Source organism: Camellia sinensis, chromosome 13 (genome assembly GCF_055761805.1).
Source record: "Camellia sinensis isolate YWXY chromosome 13, ASM5576180v1, whole genome shotgun sequence".
Lineage (NCBI taxonomy): Eukaryota > Viridiplantae > Streptophyta > Magnoliopsida > Ericales > Theaceae > Camellia > Camellia sinensis.
Window position 1 is genome coordinate 20162528 of NC_138973.1, and position 17521 is coordinate 20180048.

General features: G+C 32.5%; 1 protein-coding gene and 1 long non-coding RNA gene across 2 annotated transcripts; one reads left to right on the forward strand and one right to left on the reverse strand.

Annotated features, from left to right (window-relative positions):
- Positions 1–5511: 5511 nt before the first annotated feature.
- On the reverse strand, positions 5512–8200 carry LOC145806043 (uncharacterized). Its single transcript, XR_014348472.1, has 2 exons — positions 7816–8200; positions 5512–5942 (listed from the first exon to the last, which is right to left on the reverse strand). It is a non-coding gene; the product is annotated as an uncharacterized LOC145806043 (long non-coding RNA).
- Positions 8201–9835: 1635 nt separating this feature from the next.
- On the forward strand, positions 9836–17153 carry LOC114321792 (putative disease resistance protein RGA3). The gene is made up of 3 exons (XM_082900329.1): positions 9836–10339; positions 13320–14437; positions 16979–17153. Exons 1-3 carry the CDS (start codon positions 10061–10063, stop codon positions 17151–17153), a joined length of 1572 nt encoding a protein of 523 aa, XP_082756455.1. The 5' UTR covers positions 9836–10060.
- The last annotated feature ends 368 nt before the right edge of the window (positions 17154–17521 follow it).

The window sequence follows — 17521 nt, forward strand, 5'->3', positions numbered from 1 at the left end:
TTAGGTATTGATGAAAGAAATAGGCTACTAGATCAGATAAGAGAAACTTATCTAGAAAATGAAGCCCTTTTACAACACTTTAATTATGATATTAATATGTCAACTAATGATGATGACAGCCAATCATCCTCATCTGAAGAAACAATAGATCAAGACATTTCATCGGAAATAAATAAAGGGAAAAGAAAGGCAGAAGAGCCAATTGATCCCAAATTATTTGGCACATGGGGAGATGGAGAAAATTTTGACTTTATTCAGACAAATGAAGTTAGAAATGATACTAACATTGGAAGTACCTCCAATCCTACACCTGAGCCAATAATATCTAGAAAAGATAATAATCATAAGTATCCAATAGCTCAAAATGATACTTATTTAGACTTGTCTCATATTCTATTTAAGGATCAACCACAAGCAATTAATGATTGGGCACAATCTTTGTCCATCATTATTACCAATTATAAAAATAGTTGGTCAAAGGAAAAATTCCTTGATTATATTGCAGCAACTCTCCAGGGAGATGTGTTACAATGGTTAAGACAGTGGAAAAAATCTAAAATTGAAAAAAGTCAAAAAACGACTTTGTTAACAAATTTTCTCACACTTGACACAATTTTAGCTAAATTTGCAAAAATCATAAAAGAAAATTTATGTGGTTTTGCATGAGATACTAATTTGCAAGCAGATGTAAATTATATTTTGACTAAATTAGAATTATGTAATATTTGTCTTTTTGAAGATTATGTTCAAACTTTTAAAAAATATTATTATCTTATTGATCCACCAGCAAATCAACCCTGGTTAGATCAATTTTTTCATAAACTCCCTAATCCATGGGGATAAGTTATGTATTAAAACATATCCTGATTTTCTCAAAAAAATGGGGAAGGAAGAATATGATAATCTTGGTTTTCGCATTACTTATGTTCTAATGCTGATAGCAGATCGGTGTCTAGAAGCAAAGGCGAAAAAACAAATAAAAAATCAAATTTCTAACTCATCGTATGGTCAAAAATGTTGTGATAAAATTTAAAAAAAAAAAATTGAAAAATTGGTTGTAATACATTTCCTAAAAGAAAATGATTTTCCAAAAAACGTAGAAGATATAAATGGAAACCTTGGAAAAAGAATAAAACTTTTTCAAAAAAGAAAAAGTATATTCGAAAAAAGAAACCAACAAGTGTTTCAAAAAAGAAAACTTGTAAATGTTACATTTGTAACGAAGAAGGTCACTATGCACTCGAATGCCAAAAAAGGGAAAAAAGTGCAAAGAAAATGATCAAAGTCCTTGAAGAACAAGATTTTGAAATAATATATGGAGAAGAAATTTCTGATGAAGAAGAAATCTTATATAAAATTTCTAGTGATGAAGAAAGTTCAGATGAAGAACTAATCTTCATGATGACTAATAATAGTCAAGAAATATCTCAAAAAGCAAATAGTATATCTCAAGAAGAATTACAAGCAATTCGACTTGGAGATGTAATCGGAGAAGAAAAAACTTTTACCGACGAAGAATTAGCAAAATTTGAAAAAATACAAGAAGTTACTATTCCAGAAATTTACAAACTTTCAAAATTTAACTTCTTTTCAGCAAAAGTATTTGAACAATACAGTGGTAACACTCAAGCAAAATGGTCAGAAGAATTAAATATTGATATTTCTTTTTTTGATAAGAAAAAGGTTGCAAGATGGAAAAAGAAATATCCTGAAATTCAATATATTCATATTGGATTAATTCAAGTAACCATAACAGCCTTATTTCGCCAAGGGATAGATACTCCTATTTTGGTAGTAATTTTTGACAAAAGATTTTTCGACCCAATGAAAGCAATCATTGGAGGAATTCAGTCTAATTTGGCTAATGGAGTAGTTTGGTTTAATGTTAGACCAAATTTCTTTATTTTCATAAATGATCCTAATCTTGAAGATACAGTCAGAATAAGAATTAAAACACAAGGATTAAAAATGAAATCAAATTCTCATGATTTGGCTATTCATTGGAAAACAATTCAAGAATTAACCAAATTTCCTGAAACAAAAACAAGATCAAACGATAATAAAATCGTTGAGATCTTTGAACCAAGACCATTTGACACCGTAATACAACCTCGTCTAATGAATTGGAGCGATTTAGAAGTCCCTTGACAATGGTTAATCCAAGACCTAGTGGGACAAAGAGAATCTTTTAAAACAAAAAAACCTGCACAATTACAAATGCAGGCATCAGGAAAAAATTTATATATTGAAAATATAATTCCAAAAATTAAAAGATCAACTTCTGTATTTGAAAAAAAAAATTCTAACAAATCATTTTCAAAGTTAAGCATTGGAGAATCAAGTAATAATTCTAATCAAGAATCTATTACTTCAAACAATGTTCAAATTCCTATTTTTTCAGGAACAAGGAAACTTGAACATATTAAGTCTGCATATATGTATCATTTTCAAACAAAAAATGATGACATTATTTTTTCTCCTAGCCAAGGAAAAAGAAGATATACATATGTATTGGGAACATTTAATTTTGCAGGTTACAAACCCTATACCTTCAGTGTTCTCATAGACACAGGAGCTACAGTTAGCTCATGTAAATGGAATGCCATACCAAAAGAAAAATGGACATTAATGAAACATCCAATTTTGGTTACTGGAATAGATGGCAACCATACTTCCATACAATTCAAGGCTAAAAATATAGCTATTTGGTTAAATGATAGCAAATTCATTATACCAAAAATTTTATATTTTCCGTACATGCATGGAGATTTCCTTATTGGCAATAATTTTATATATAAATGCCTTCCAATGCAAATACAGAAAAAAAAACTATTTCATTAAGCATAAACAATGTCTTAATTCATATTCCCTTATTAGAACAACATAAATACATTTGTGATAAAGAGTTTGCGCCCGTGCCGCGTGATGATTTAACTCCCATCATCAAAACTACTGATGAATCACATTGGATTTATAAAATTTTAGAAGAAAATTTTGGTGAACATCCATTAAAACTATGGCAACGTAGTCCACGTTATTGTAGTTTAAAATTGAAAGACCTTAATGTTATCATTAGAGTAAGACCAATGATCTATACTAGACAAGATATAGATGAATTTGATATTCAACTCCATGAACTTTTATGGTAAGAAACCATGCTGAAATTAAAAGAGGAAAAGCACGAATGGTAGTCAACTATAAACGGCTAAATGAAAATTTAGAATTTGATGGATATTTTATTCCACGAAAAGATGTTTTGATTAACTTAACCAAAGGATCAAAAATCTTTAGCAAATTTGATTGTAAAAGTGGATTTTGACAAATTCAATTGACTGAAGAGTCAAAAAAATTGACAGCCTTCAGTACACCTAGAGGACATTACCACTAGAATGTTATGCCTTTTGGATTAAATATAGCACCACAGGTATTTCAATGGTGGATGGATACAATTTTTAAAGTTCTTAAAGATTGTTGTATAGTTTATATTGATGATATATTTATCTTTTCTAAAACCAAGGAAGAGCATAAGAAACATTTAAAATTACTTTGTGAAAAATTCAAAAAACATGGAATCATTTTGTCTCCAAAAAAGATTGAACTAGAAAAAGAATCAATTGAATTTTTGGGAATAATTTTAGACCAGAAAGGTTTAAAATTACAAGAACATATTTTGTCCAAAATACGAGATTTTCCTGATACTCTTGAAAATATAACACAATTACAGAATTTATTAGGCATTTTAAATTATGGACGAAATTTTATCAAAAATCTTTCAAAAATAGAAATTCCTTAGTTAACCAAATTAAGAAAAAATGTTATTTTTGAATGGACAGTAGAAGATGTTGCTTTAATTAAACAAATTAAAGAAAATGTTAAAACTTTACCAGATGTTTATCTTCCTAAAACAGGTGATAAATTAATTTTAGAAATAGATGCCTCAGAAGCGTGCTGGGGATGTGTTTTTAAAGCAATACCAAGTAATTTATGGTATGATAAAGAGATACATTTATCAAAAAATGGGATTAGACCAAGAAAAAATCCAATACCCATAAAATTACAAAAAAAAAGAGTTAATTTGTGGATATAATTCTGGAACATTTAAACCAAATGAACAGAAATATATTATCTTTGAAAAAGAATTACTTGCAATAAAATTGGCAATAAAGAGCTTTCATATTTATTTAGCCCCATAAAATTTTATTATACGCACTAATAATAAGGCAGTAAGAGATTTCTTGATCAATAAAAAATCTATTGAGCAAGGAAGACGATTACCCTGGTATAATAAAATTTATAAATATACCTTTGAAGTAGAACATCTTAAAGGTACTAATAATTTTCTTGCAAATTTTCTTAGCAGAAATTGTTTCAGAAAATTAAATTGCTGAACAAGTAAATTTAATTTTTGTAGAAGACCTCTAGACCAAGAGGAAACAATGGACAAGGATAAACAACCCGCTCAAGGAGATAAAGTGACAATTGCTAAAAAAGCAATCCCCAAAGAGGAAAAAGTTTCTGTTGTGTTTGCAGGAAGACAACCTGGAATTTACACAGAATGGAATGATTACAAAACACAAGTTTGTGGATATTCAGGAGCAAGCTTTAAAGCATATGATAGCATAACCAAAGCTAAAAAAGCTTTTTATAGTGCACCAGCTATGCCTGTTTATCAAAAGAATTTTTGTCAAATGAGAACTAACCCAGTTCCAACTAATATTCAGACATCTAGACCAGATGAATCTGAAATAAAAGATTTTTTCAATCTTGGTATATCTAGAGAAATTTATACAGAACTCAATGGAGTTTGGAAAACTCATATTGTAGACAACAAAGTGAAATTTCAAAAACACATGGGAGTTCTGGCCAACAAATTAGCTGAGCAAACAACTAAATTAAAAGATTTGCAAAATCTTTGTTTCAATATTCTTAAACAAATGAATTGGAATGAAGATTTTAATTTTGAAAAAATAAACAATTTTCAACTATCAGACCTCATATCAGATGAGTTTTCTGATCCAGTTTTTGAACAAATAAAAAGAATTTGTCTTTTGAAAAAACAAGAACTTTGCTTCCAAAAGAAATTTTTATGTTAATCAAAAATCGAGTTGAAGATCATCATGATAAGATTAGACAAATCTTAGAACGATCTTATGATAAATTAAATTTGAAAGATGGAATTTCCAAAATAACCATCATGGCAAACCATGACATATGATTTTTTGAGGATATAGATTGGGGAATAACTACAAGTTATTTTCCAAATTTTAGATCCAATCCAATGGATAGATTATCTAATGATCATCAAAGCATTGCTTTCTGGGGTCCACAATGCTCTCATGGATAGTAAAAGGCTTTCGATGGAGCAAATATTTTACTTTCTGGATCTCCAGCACTGTTGGTTGGCGAGAACGAGAACATTTTTTCCAACCATACCAGATTTGGTATCTTAAAGAAACTAAAGATTTTAAATTTGAAGATGATTATTTAGATGAAGATCACCGGAGAGAGCGATTGGAAAATATCCAAAAACTTTCTTTGACAGAATATTGGATAGACAGTCTAATATCTGTTTCATAAGCAACGTTCAACATTCATGGCTCAGCAAAATTACCATTCATGGTTACAAATGGTCGAATATTATTTGTAACCCATTTTCCCATAACATATCAAAGATCTCCTACACAAATTAATGAGGCTCTTGACATGTTAATAAATCTCAAAAAAAGAAATAATTTGGATCTTCCGTTGGAACTAGCCATGACCGCGGATGATGTAGAACATTTCCGGAATGAGCAATACAGCCAAGATCCGGATTCCCCTCCATCAAAGACTGATGAAGAATATCACAATCTCATCAACAGGATGGAAGCATAGTGGACCCCACTATCAAATGCAATTGTCTCCTGATCGACTCCAACCTTATCTAGGGTACGTGGAGCAACCTGCATTATTAGGCGAAAGTGATCAGCCAAATCATTTCAGCCGACACTACATGACAGAGCAGCTCAGCCAAAGCTTATCTACAACAGTCTATCTCTTTGAAAACCGGAGAGGGTAGACAAAGAGAGTTATTGAAGTTTACAATCAAGTGACCAATCATAAGTTACCACATTGCTTGGATGAATTGGAGGAATATATTTTTCTCACCATCGCCGTGAAAACAGACAAGTACTTGGAGCAAACGACAGAATGATAGTAAGGGTTTTTATAAATTATTTTTGGATAGATTTTCGTTTGTCTTTATTTAATTTTTTTTATTTTTATTTTAATCTTTTTTCTATTTATGTTTTTTAGATAAATCAAGATTAGAAGAATCTATAAAGTAAAAAGTTTTAACTAAACTACTAAAAAAAATTCACTAAAAACAAACGAAAATTTGAACAAAAATGTACACAGATTTTTGATTTAATTATTATTTGTTTTTAGTAATTTTTTTTAAATATTTTAATTCAATTTATTGTACGTTTTAGATGCTAGTAACTTAGTGATAAATCTAATCTATAAGGAGGTTGTAAGACATGAGGTCTAGTAGATTTTTTTTTAGGGCAAATTACATATACACCCCTCGAGGTTTGGCTAAATTACAGATACCCCCTGAGGTTTGAGAAATTACGAATTCCCCCCTGAATGCTATATTTGCATAAGAAATTAGGGGGTAATTTGTTATGAAATATAAACCTCAGGGGGCAAATTGTTATGAAAATACAAACCTCAGGGGGCGGGATGTAATTTCCGAAACCTCAGGGGGGTATCTGTAATTTAACCATACCTCGAGGGGGTATATGTAATTTGCCCTTTTTTTTATTAGTGAGAGATCTATTATTTGTGAAATAATTTAGTGAGAAGTCATTTTTCTTGTTTTAAAAAATATTTTATTTTCAATTTTACCTCATAATTTATCTGTTGACTTTTTTTTTTATTTGTTGACTTTTGTTGACTATCTGTTCGAAAGTTCCATCATAAAAAATATTGATTTCATGTCCTTAATGTATATGTATATACCAGATTGCTTCTGTAATCTTGAATTATTTTATTTCAAACAAAGTCAAAGAGGATGAAATAGTGAAAAATAAAAAAAATACTATAATTTAGGTCCTTTACTCTAATGACCTTTTTTACTAGAATAATTTCTACATGTATTAATTAATAAACTAATTAATGCATCATTAGTTATCAATTATTGATGTGACATAATTTAAGATATTTTTTATATTTGTAATTTATATAGGAAAAAGATTGAGGCCTCAAATTTTTGGCTCAAATTTGGCTCGAATTTCCCTCTTTTTTTTTTTTTTTTTTTTTTTTTTGGGTTGATGCTTTGCTTGTTATTATTATTATTATTTTTATTTATTTATTTTTGTAATGTATTAGCCCAGAAAAAAAAAAAAAAATTACATTTGAGGCAATTTTGAGCCTCAATTTCGAGGCGTCAATCACAGCTAATTTATATAATAAGTGAGATCAATAATAATATCATAACTAGTATTTATATACTAATTAATGCATGTTAAACAAAAATGTCTTTCAGGTTTCAATTGATTGGTAACTGCCCAACTGTGTCGGCCTATGTCGATTCTCTCTCTCAATTGTGTCAGCCACTAGTGATTCTCTCTAAACCTGAAATGCTTAAATTTATATGAAATGATAAGCAAAATTTATATAAAACAATAAGCAAAATTGAATTGATTTTCAACTACAGATCTGATTCGACAATACTGTGTGAAGATCATATTCAAACAAAAATCAAAAGGATTTTAAGTGTATCTTCCTCTTCCTTGTGTATCGTTGATGTAGTCGTTGAAATCGAAGGTGTACCTAACATTCCAGCGGTGGTGGCTCCGCCAAGTGTCACTCATATCATTGATGCAGTCGTTGAAATCGAAGGTGTACCTAATATTCCAGCGGTGGTCGCTCCGCCAAGCGTTACTCACCGGCTCAGCGACAACACAATGTGCGAGATTTGTCTTTGACCTTCGTGATCTAAGATAGACCTTCAAGTAAGCCTTCTAATTAGATACAGACCTCTTTGCTTGATCTTTGCCGAAGTCACTATGAAAGGTTGTGTTCGCTTCAATGAAGCGATGAGAGTCACCGAAGATTGACGGAGTGAGATGAAGTAATTTGAGAGAGAGAGAGAGAGGAGCGGTGGGAGAAGAGAGAGAGAGAGAACACGGTTTGATTTGGTTAGGGTTTGGAAACTATATATATATAGGGGTAATTTGGTCATTTTGTGAAAATATATCCTTAAAAACAAAATATTTTAAAATCTGAACTTTTAAACAAAGAAAATTTAAAATTAAATTTATGGACCGAGTACTTTAAATACATATTGATTAGGTATATTAAAAAGTTAAAAAAAATAATAATAATAATTAAAATATAAAAAAATACTAAAAATAGATGACAACTCAACTAAAAATAAAAAGGCAAATTACCTACATCTCCCTTGAGATTTAACGAAATTACAGACTCCTGAGGTTTTAAAAATTACATCTCGTCCCATCGCAATTAACGTTGTTAACGGATATCATAAATTGACTGAAATGCCCTTTTGACAAATAAGGGCAAATTACCTACACTCCCTTGAGGTTTAGCTAAATTATAGATTTCTTCATGAGATTTAGCTAAATTACAGATTCCCCTTGAGGTTTAGCTAAATTATCATTTTTAAATAAGTTATGAAATGTAAAATTAAAATGGAAAAACATTGCACTACAACAAATTAAGGTTTTAGATGCCAAAATTTATGGACAAAATTATTTTTAGGGAACCAAATATATTTGTTGCAAAAAGTGTCATTTTATTTTTAGCAACAAAATTGAATATTAGTGATTAATTATTATCTTTTTGGTATCAAATTTTTTGTCTAAAAAAAAAAATCATTTTGAAACCAAATTATTTTGTCCCTAAAAGACTATTTATTATTGACATTTTCAAAATTTTATCGCTAAAAGCTTTATTTTGGACTTTTCAAGACAACCTTTTAGCTATTATCCTCACGACGATAGAAATTAGTCTCTAAATGTCTTTTGCAACAAAATTTTCACTTTTAGAGATCAACAAAATTAGTCTCCAAAACTCTTACTCCCTCTGTCCCAAAATAATGGTCTCTTTTAGGGAATTCAACTTTTTTTGATAGTGCAATTACTGCATTTGAAAAAAAGTTGATTTTCCAAAATTACCTTTTTGATAGTACATTTTTTGGGAATATCAATGTCATAATTGTACTTTTTATATTGTTTATTAATTTAAAAGAAGTGTAAAAAAGGAAATTTATATTATTTTTGTACTTGATTTTTTAAGATGGACTAATATTTTGGGACAATGAAAAATAAAATAAGGGACTAATATGTTGGGACGGAGTGAGTATATGTTGTAGTATTAGATGGTGAAAATATCATAAAATTAATAAATAATTAAATAAGTTAAAAACAAAAGAAATGACTTGTCTAAAATTTTTTAGAATATGTTTGATTTGATTTTTAGAAATTTATTTTTAATTTTTTTAAAAAAAATTAAAATTAATTTGGTTAAGAAATAAAAAATAAAAAATAAAAATTATTTTTGTATAATTCTATCTTTTGAGTGGTTAGAAATAATTTTTACAAATTAAATATATTTTTTTATATTTATTTTTATTAAATTATTTTTATTTTTTTAAAAATTTTGAATTTTTTTTCTAAACAATAAATCAAAAAAACTTTTAATTTTTTTTTTTCAACTAACGTAATTCTTTTGTAAATTTTGTTAGTTTATCAAAGTGATTTCAACAGGGACAATATTATCTATCAATTTATATTTTGGTACAGTTAGCCAATCATTCTTAACATTTAGTTCACAATAAAAATTAAATTTTTATATAAATATAAACTTTGGGCGAAATATAATTTCTAAAATCAAAGAAAATATTCAAATAAATGTCAAGGGAGGCGTAGGGAATTTGCCCAAAACAAAAACAGTGAAGATACTCATTAAACGGTTGAAAGTCATTAACCATTTTTGTTTAATCTATTGACTTGGAAGCTTGTTTGCCTCTCAGTCAACTCCCTTCTCTCTCTCAATGGGGGACGCAGTTCTGTCGGCGTTCATGCAGGTGGTGTTCCAACAGTTGGCATCTCCGTTGGTGGAGGAATTCGGACTCCTCTACAACATGGAGAGACACCTCAAGAAGCTCTCCAGATTGCTGACCAGAGCTCGAGCTGTGATTTGCGATGCCGAGCAGAGGCAATCAACAGAGCAGGCAGTCGCGATTTGGTTAACCGATCTCAAAGACGTCGCTTACGACGCCGATAACATCCTTGACGAGATGTCCACTCAAGTCCTCCTCTCCAAATTCCAGGTGTCTAGATCCAAACTATGTTTCCAAAATATATTTTGTTCAAGGGAAATTACGTAAGGTTCTGTTTAATGCAGATCACTTCATATTTAAAAAATTATACTTATTTGTTATTAGATTAAAATGATATATTTATCTGTTAATTTTTATACATATAAAATAATAAAATAATATATATGTTTTGTTCATGCCATTTTAAGAAAAATAATAATCATTTTTCTTAGTTTAACTTACACAAAAAAAATTGAGTTTTTTTTTTCATGTTTTTTTTAGAATAATGCTTGGGACCCCCTTTTGGGGGTCACCCCCTCACCCCCTTTGCCACGTGTCAGGGGGTGATTGGTGGAGCAGGAAAAAAAAGAAAAAGAAAAAGAAAAGGTGACCAATGAGAGAGAGAGGGGGTCAAAGGGGGTGGGGAAAAAAGGGGGATGAATCATTACTCTTTTTTTTAACCGATTTTTTTTTAAAAATATTTTAGATATATCTAATCTAGATAGATATAGTTAAGAAGTATAATATTTTGTGTTTTTTTTTTTTAAATTCATCAAATATAAAAAAATAAAAAAATTCAATACATTATTTTATTTTGTTGCATTCAATGGTTTTTTTTTTTTTAAATTGTACAAATTTTATATTTTTAAAATATATCTAGATTAAATTGATTTAATCTAACGATAATGGTGGAAATAAAAATAAAAAATTATATTCATATATAAAAATTTATATAAAAAAATATCATAAAAATGTTGTGATAGTAATATTGTTGTAAATATAAATCATGTTTGTGGGTATTTTGTTTTAAAGTGAAATGTCACCATTAAACTATATCATTGTGTTTGAAAATTTTACAGTATATAAAATTTATATTTGTATATCATCACTCAATAAGAATATATTTAAATAGAATTTAATGATGAAAAATTATAAAATGTAATGATAATGATAGAAAGAAGAAATAGTAAAAAAAATGACAAGATGATCATTTAATAAATTTTAGGACATAATATCAATAATGTATGAGGCAATTTGTAATGAGAGAGAATTTGTATTAATTTTTCAAATGTGAAAAGAGATTTGTATTAAACAAAAATCTAGGTGTCAAGTGTAATTTAACTCTTTTTGAATTTGAAAATCTTCTTCTCATACCAACCAACGTGGGTTACGACATGCTAGTTGGTGTAAAATTACTCAAGCAGTTGATTTCTATTCAAAATAAAAATTTAGATATCGGGAATATTAATTGCCATTTTGTTTTAATTTTATTTATTTGAATTGCAACGGTCAGTATGGTATAGTTTGGAGATTTTTCCTAGTAAAGTAAAATGTAAGACTTTGTTAGGATCATAATTAAGACTGGTTTGAAATATGTTATTTTAGTAATTTTTTAACTTTTTACGAAAAGATGTATAGAAAAGTAAAAAGAGTGATGTGATAATTTATAATAACTTTTTGACTAAAACAAAATGTTGCCAAAGGAAAAGAGAAAATGTATATGAAATGTTTATGGGTGCTTTTGGAAATTAGTTAAAAGCTGATCTTTGGCTTTTTTAACTTTTTTGTCTTTTAGTGAGTATAAAATGTAAAAAGTGATGTGACCCAAAATGGGTTGTTTTTAACCAGCTTTCCAAATGAGCTCATAATTATATTTCCTTCACATTTTATACTTTTTTGTCTCCTTTTCATTAGGAGTTGTTTGGGATGTGCTATATAAGTACACTTTTTGGCTAAAAAAGTAGAGAAAAAAATGTATGTTTGAAAAAACTTTTTGACTTTTTACGTAATGATGTGTAACAAAATATTGTAGTAAGATCAAGGGCAAATTACAAACACTCCCTCGAGGTTTGATAAAAATACAGATTCCCCCTGAGGTTTGAGAAATTACAAATTGCCCCGTGAGGGTCAAATTTTCATAACAAATTAGGAGAAATTATAAGGGAATCTGTATGAAAATAAAAACCTCAGGGACAATTTGTTATGGAAATATCAACCTCAGGGGACGGGATGTAATTTCTCAAACCTTAGGGGAGAATCTGTATTTTCACCAAACCTCGAGAGAGGTGTTTGTAATTTGCCCTAAAATCAAAATGGCTATTCTACCCTTGTTGACTTTTTGACTTTTTGGTAGTTGAATTCATCTCTAGCCCCACGAGCTTCCCCAAATAGTATAGATTTTTTGACTTTTGTAGGGAAGCCTAGAGGGCAAAATAATAATTTTGCCCTTTGAATTCAACTACCCAAAAGCCAAAAAGGATAGAATGGTCATTTTGATTTTATTACAATATTTTATTACGCATATTTTCGTAACAAGTCAAAAAGTTATCCTAAACATACATCTTTTTTTATCTACTTTTTTAGCCAAAAAGTCAAAAAGTGCACTTATATAGCGCATCCCAAACAAATATGTTGGATCAAAACTCTCTCATAATAAAACTTTAATATATTAAGAACAAGTACAAAAAGTTTTCCTAAAAAAGTTGAATACATACTACTATTACCAAAATATTAAACTTTAAAACAATATAACTTTTCATGTAAATGCCGATTTTTAATAAAATTAATATTTTTAGAATTATTTCATCAAGATCTATCAAAAAAGATCCATGTTGATTATGAAATTCTTTTTAAAAAAAAAAGTATTACTGTCAAAATTAATGTAGACAGTAACATGTTACTTTGGTTCACAGTAACATGTTATTCTGGTAATATTGTTTAAGAAAAATATATATATATATATATATATATTTTACTTCACCTTTACTCAATTATGCACTTCTTTCTTAAAGGGTTTATGAAACAAAATAAATTAGACTGTCCTTTTCACTAAACAAAGGTCTAATGGAGGAATTTTGGCTAAATTTTTTTGTTTTTTTTTGTTTAATTCGTTAGTATTATGTTGTAAATGTTGTAATCATGTAAATTATGACACCACTTTCTTTCCATTTTAGTCAATTTAATTTAATCATGCTATTTTTTGCACTACAAGGTACCTGGATTCTTCTCTTCCATCAATCCAAAACAAGTCTTCCTTCAAATTGATCTTGCACTGAGGATAGATGAGGTAATTGGGAAGTTGGAAGACATAGCACAAGAGAGAGAGGATCTCCATCTGAAGGAAGGAATTGTATCTGGGAACTATAATAATAAAGAGAGGTTGCAGACAAGTTCTTTGATTGATGAGTTCTCTGTGTTTGGAAGAAGTGATGACAAAGAGGAAATCGTTTCGCTGCTGATGTTGGATGATTCTAGAGGTTGTAAATTGTCAATTATTCCCATTGTTGGAATTGGAGGATTAGGGAAAACAACACTTGCCCAACTCGTTTACAATGATTGGAGAGTTGAGAAGCATTTTGAACTAAGAATGTGGGTGTGTGCGCCCCAAGATTTCAATCCAAGAGTTATTACGAAAGCAATCATAGAGTCCGCAACTGGGGCTAGATGTGATCTCCTAGACATGGATCCAATGCAGCGGCGCCTCCAAGAGGTGATTAAGGACAAAAAATACTTTCTTGTGTTGGATGATGTTTGGAATGAGAACCGCAATGATTGGGAAGTTCTGCAGGTTCCTTTTAGTATTGGGGCAAATGGAAGTAAAATTATTGTAACCACCAGAAGTAAAATAGTTTCATCGATGATGGGCACGACCCCAGCATATCATTTGAAGGATTTATCAAATAAGGATTGCTGGTCACTTTTCCAAAAATGTGCATTCCAGTGCACGGTCTCAGATGCGCCTCAGAATTTAGTGAAAATAGGGAAGAAAATTGTTCACAAGTATCAAGGGTTGCCTTTAGCTGTTAAGGCACTTGGTAGTCATCTGAACTCCGTCACTGATGAAAACGAATGGGATATTGTCTTGAAAAGTGAATTGTCGGACTTACCAAAAGACAAGGATAGCATTTTGCCTACTTTGAAATTGAGTTATAATCATTTGCCGAGTCATTTGAAGCAGTGCTTTGTCTATTGCTCGCTTTTTCATAGGGATCACATATACGAGAAAGAGAGTTTAATTCAGTTATGGATGGGAGAGGGGTTTCTTCAGACTAGAGGACTGAAACAAATGGAAGAGGTTGGCAGGGATCATTTCCATGAGCTTCAGTTAAGGTCATTCTTTTTGATAAATTGTAGTATTATTGATTGTTGTGTATCTATTTTGTACAAGAATTCCTATTATATAGGAGATGATTCTGGAGTAGGTGAGGAGTGAGTGGTGGAGGTAGGTTTGGTGGAGTGTAGTAGGTGATAGGAGTGAGTGGTGGAGGTAGGTTTGGTGGAGTGTAGTAGGTGATTTACATTTACATTAACAGCCCCCCTCAAACTCAAGGAGGATAGGTACTAGCCAACTTGAGTTTGGAGAGAGTAACAAAACAGAAAAATAAACTGATAAATAAAATAAAACAGGATAGGAGACACGGTATGGTCGTGTCAGACCGTTGTAGCAGACAGTTTACGGGGTCATGTCGGACCGTTGAAGCAGACACTGTGTGGTCGTGTCAGACCGATGTAGAAGACAGTTTATGGGGTCATGTCGGACCGATGTAGCAGGACAGTTTACGGGGTCATGTCGGACCGTTGTAGCAGACAGTTTACGGGGTCATGTCGGACCGATGTAGCAGGACAGTTTACGGGGTCATGTCGGACCGTTGTAGAAGACAGTTTACGGGGTCATGTCGGACCGATGTAGCAGACACTGTGTGGTCGTGTCAGACCGTTGTAGAAGACAGTTTATGGGGTCATGTCGGACCGTTGGAGCAGGACAGTTTACGGGGTCATGTCGGACCGATGTAATAGCTGACCGGAATCAATGTCGGGACAGTTTATGGGGTCATGTCGGACCGATGTAGAAGGTTGTGGTGGTGTACCAAGGGGGCGACTTAGGGAGTGCGCCATGAGGTGACTTGAACATGATACTGTGTATAACCCCCCCTCAAACTCAAATAGGTGTGAAGAGAGAAACCTATTTGAGGTTGAAACAAAGGGATTGATAAAGCTGACCGGTGTAGAAGACACTGTATGAGTGTGTAGATAGGCTGCCCAAAAAATATACATGTAGATATATATCGAGCCCTCAAAAGTCGTGCCCTCAAAAGGTGTGCCCGCACCCTCAAAAGGCGTGCCATCAAAAGGCGTGCCCGAATGCATCAAAAGGCGTGCCGTGAAAAGGCGTGCCAGTTTGTCGGCGAGAAGAGGCGCGCGATGCGCGTGGCTGCCTCGGCTATTTAACCAAGACGGAGCTGAGGCCGAGGCAGAGGCTGAGACAAGAAACTGAGAGAAACCTCTGAAGAATTCTGCGTTGTGCTGAGAGAGAGAGGCTGTAACACTGTTGTGCTGAGAGAGAGAGTCTGTAACACTCTGTTGCGAGAGAAAATGGCTTCGTCGTCCCGTAGTCTGCTGACTCTCTTTCCCGACCTCAACGAGTCAACAAGAGATATAGCGGGTGCGGTGTCCCGTGAACCTCAACCAAACACCACGGGGTTTGCTCCGTTGAACTTTCCGATGCAGTCGGTGGAGCAAAAAATGGCAGTGCAAACGGATGTGGAGGCTAATCAGTACACTTTGAAGGCATGTGTGGAGTCCATGACGGCGGTCACAAACTTGTCGCACCGGCTGCAGAGTAGGACAAATGAGGTGCAACAATTAAACTCCCAGCTGGCTCTGCTCCAACGCATGTATAAGGATGCGCGAGCAGAGATAAGCGTGCTAAGGGCAGAAAACAAGGAGCTGAAGCGGAAGGCCACCGTGATGTTCCGATTTGGAGGGCCGCCATATGCTGTAGTGGAGGAGCAGGGAGTAGTGGTCATGCCCAGTGGAGTGGGAAACACGGAGGCAACACCGGCAAGGGCCGTCCAGGACGGAGGCAAGAAGAAGAGACCTGCAGCAGAGTAGAGAAGGGATGTCGGTGTGTGGCCGTCTGCAGAAAAGAAAACAAAGCCGTTGTTGTGTTGGTTATTATTTTTGTTTTTATTTTTTTTTTTTTGTTTATTTTTATTTTTTTTTGTTTATTTTTTTTTTTTTTTTGTTTTGTGTTTTGTGTAAAATGGTGATCGGGGAGGATCCCTGAGATGAATAAAAGATAGTTTGGTGTGCAAAGCTATATGGTATGAATGGAATTGAAAAAAAAAGATTAAAAATAATGTGAAAGAAAAATAAAGAAAAAAAAATAATAAAAATATATTTGAAATCAAAAAATGAAAGATGGGGGAAATAAGGAAAGTGGTGGGGAGAAAATAAATAAAAATAATGGAGTTGGAAATCGGAGAGATGATGTGGTGTTTTTTTTTTTTTTTTTTTTTTTTTTTTTTTTTTTGATATATTAATATATATATATATATAGATATAATAAAAAAAAAGTGAGGAACAAGAGTGGAATGAAAAGAATCGTGGGTCACATGGGTTGTAAAAGAAAAAAAAAATAAAGAAAGGAAAAGAGAGGGGACAAAAGTTAATGTCTGGGTGTGATGATATTGGAGAATGGAAAAAAGGTATATAATAATTAGAAAAGTGAATGGGGTGGCCGAGAGAGAGAGTGTGTGTCGGTTGAGAGAGAGAGAGAGAGTATGTTTCCCTCAAAACAGTGTGTATAATAATTAGAAAACTTTGTTTTCTTTTCTCGTTTCTGGTGAGTATGTGTCCCTTCCCATTCAGGAGCCAGATATATGCCATATGTAGAGAGATAGATAACCAGAACGAGGGAGAGGTTTCAGCTGCCCGAAGCTTTGGTGGGTGGTGCGGCCGGATAGCCAAGGAAGAGAAAGCTGTATGTGTGAGAGCTCTGCGGGTGGTGGAGGAGGTGAGAGAGGCGACCGGCGTGTCAGAGTGACAACGGCGGAGGAGGGAGATCGAAGACGACATCGGCGACGATGGAGGGACTGCGACCAAACTCATGGCCAAACTCGGTTACGCCATCGTTTTGCTCCAAAATCAGATCGAAGAATTCATTAGGGACAATCCGCCTGACTGCATAGTCTCCGACATGTTCTTCCCATGTTCTTCCCATGGACTGTCGACCTCGCTGACGGTGTAGTCCTCCTTGAGCTCCTAACGGGAAGAAAGCCCGTGGACTTGTCACAGCCACCAGGTCAAGAAAATCTTGTGGCTTGGGCTCGTCCGCTACTCACAACGAAGGTACAGTCCGATTCCGAGGAGTTCTTGATTCCGGGTCTTCTCGATGAGATTCGCATGGCGAGG

Excerpts from the sequence above, each read along its gene's own strand:
- LOC114321792 (XM_082900329.1), top strand. The coding sequence starts at position 10,061 with ATGGGGGACGCAGTTCTGTCGGCGTTCATGCAGGTGGTGTTCCAACAG. Across the intron at positions 10,340-13,319 it reads TCCTCCTCTCCAAATTCCAG|GTACCTGGATTCTTCTCTTC; the intron begins GTGTCTAGATCC and ends TTGCACTACAAG. Across the intron at positions 14,438-16,978 it reads TTCCATGAGCTTCAGTTAAG|GAGCCAGATATATGCCATAT; the intron begins GTCATTCTTTTT and ends CTTCCCATTCAG.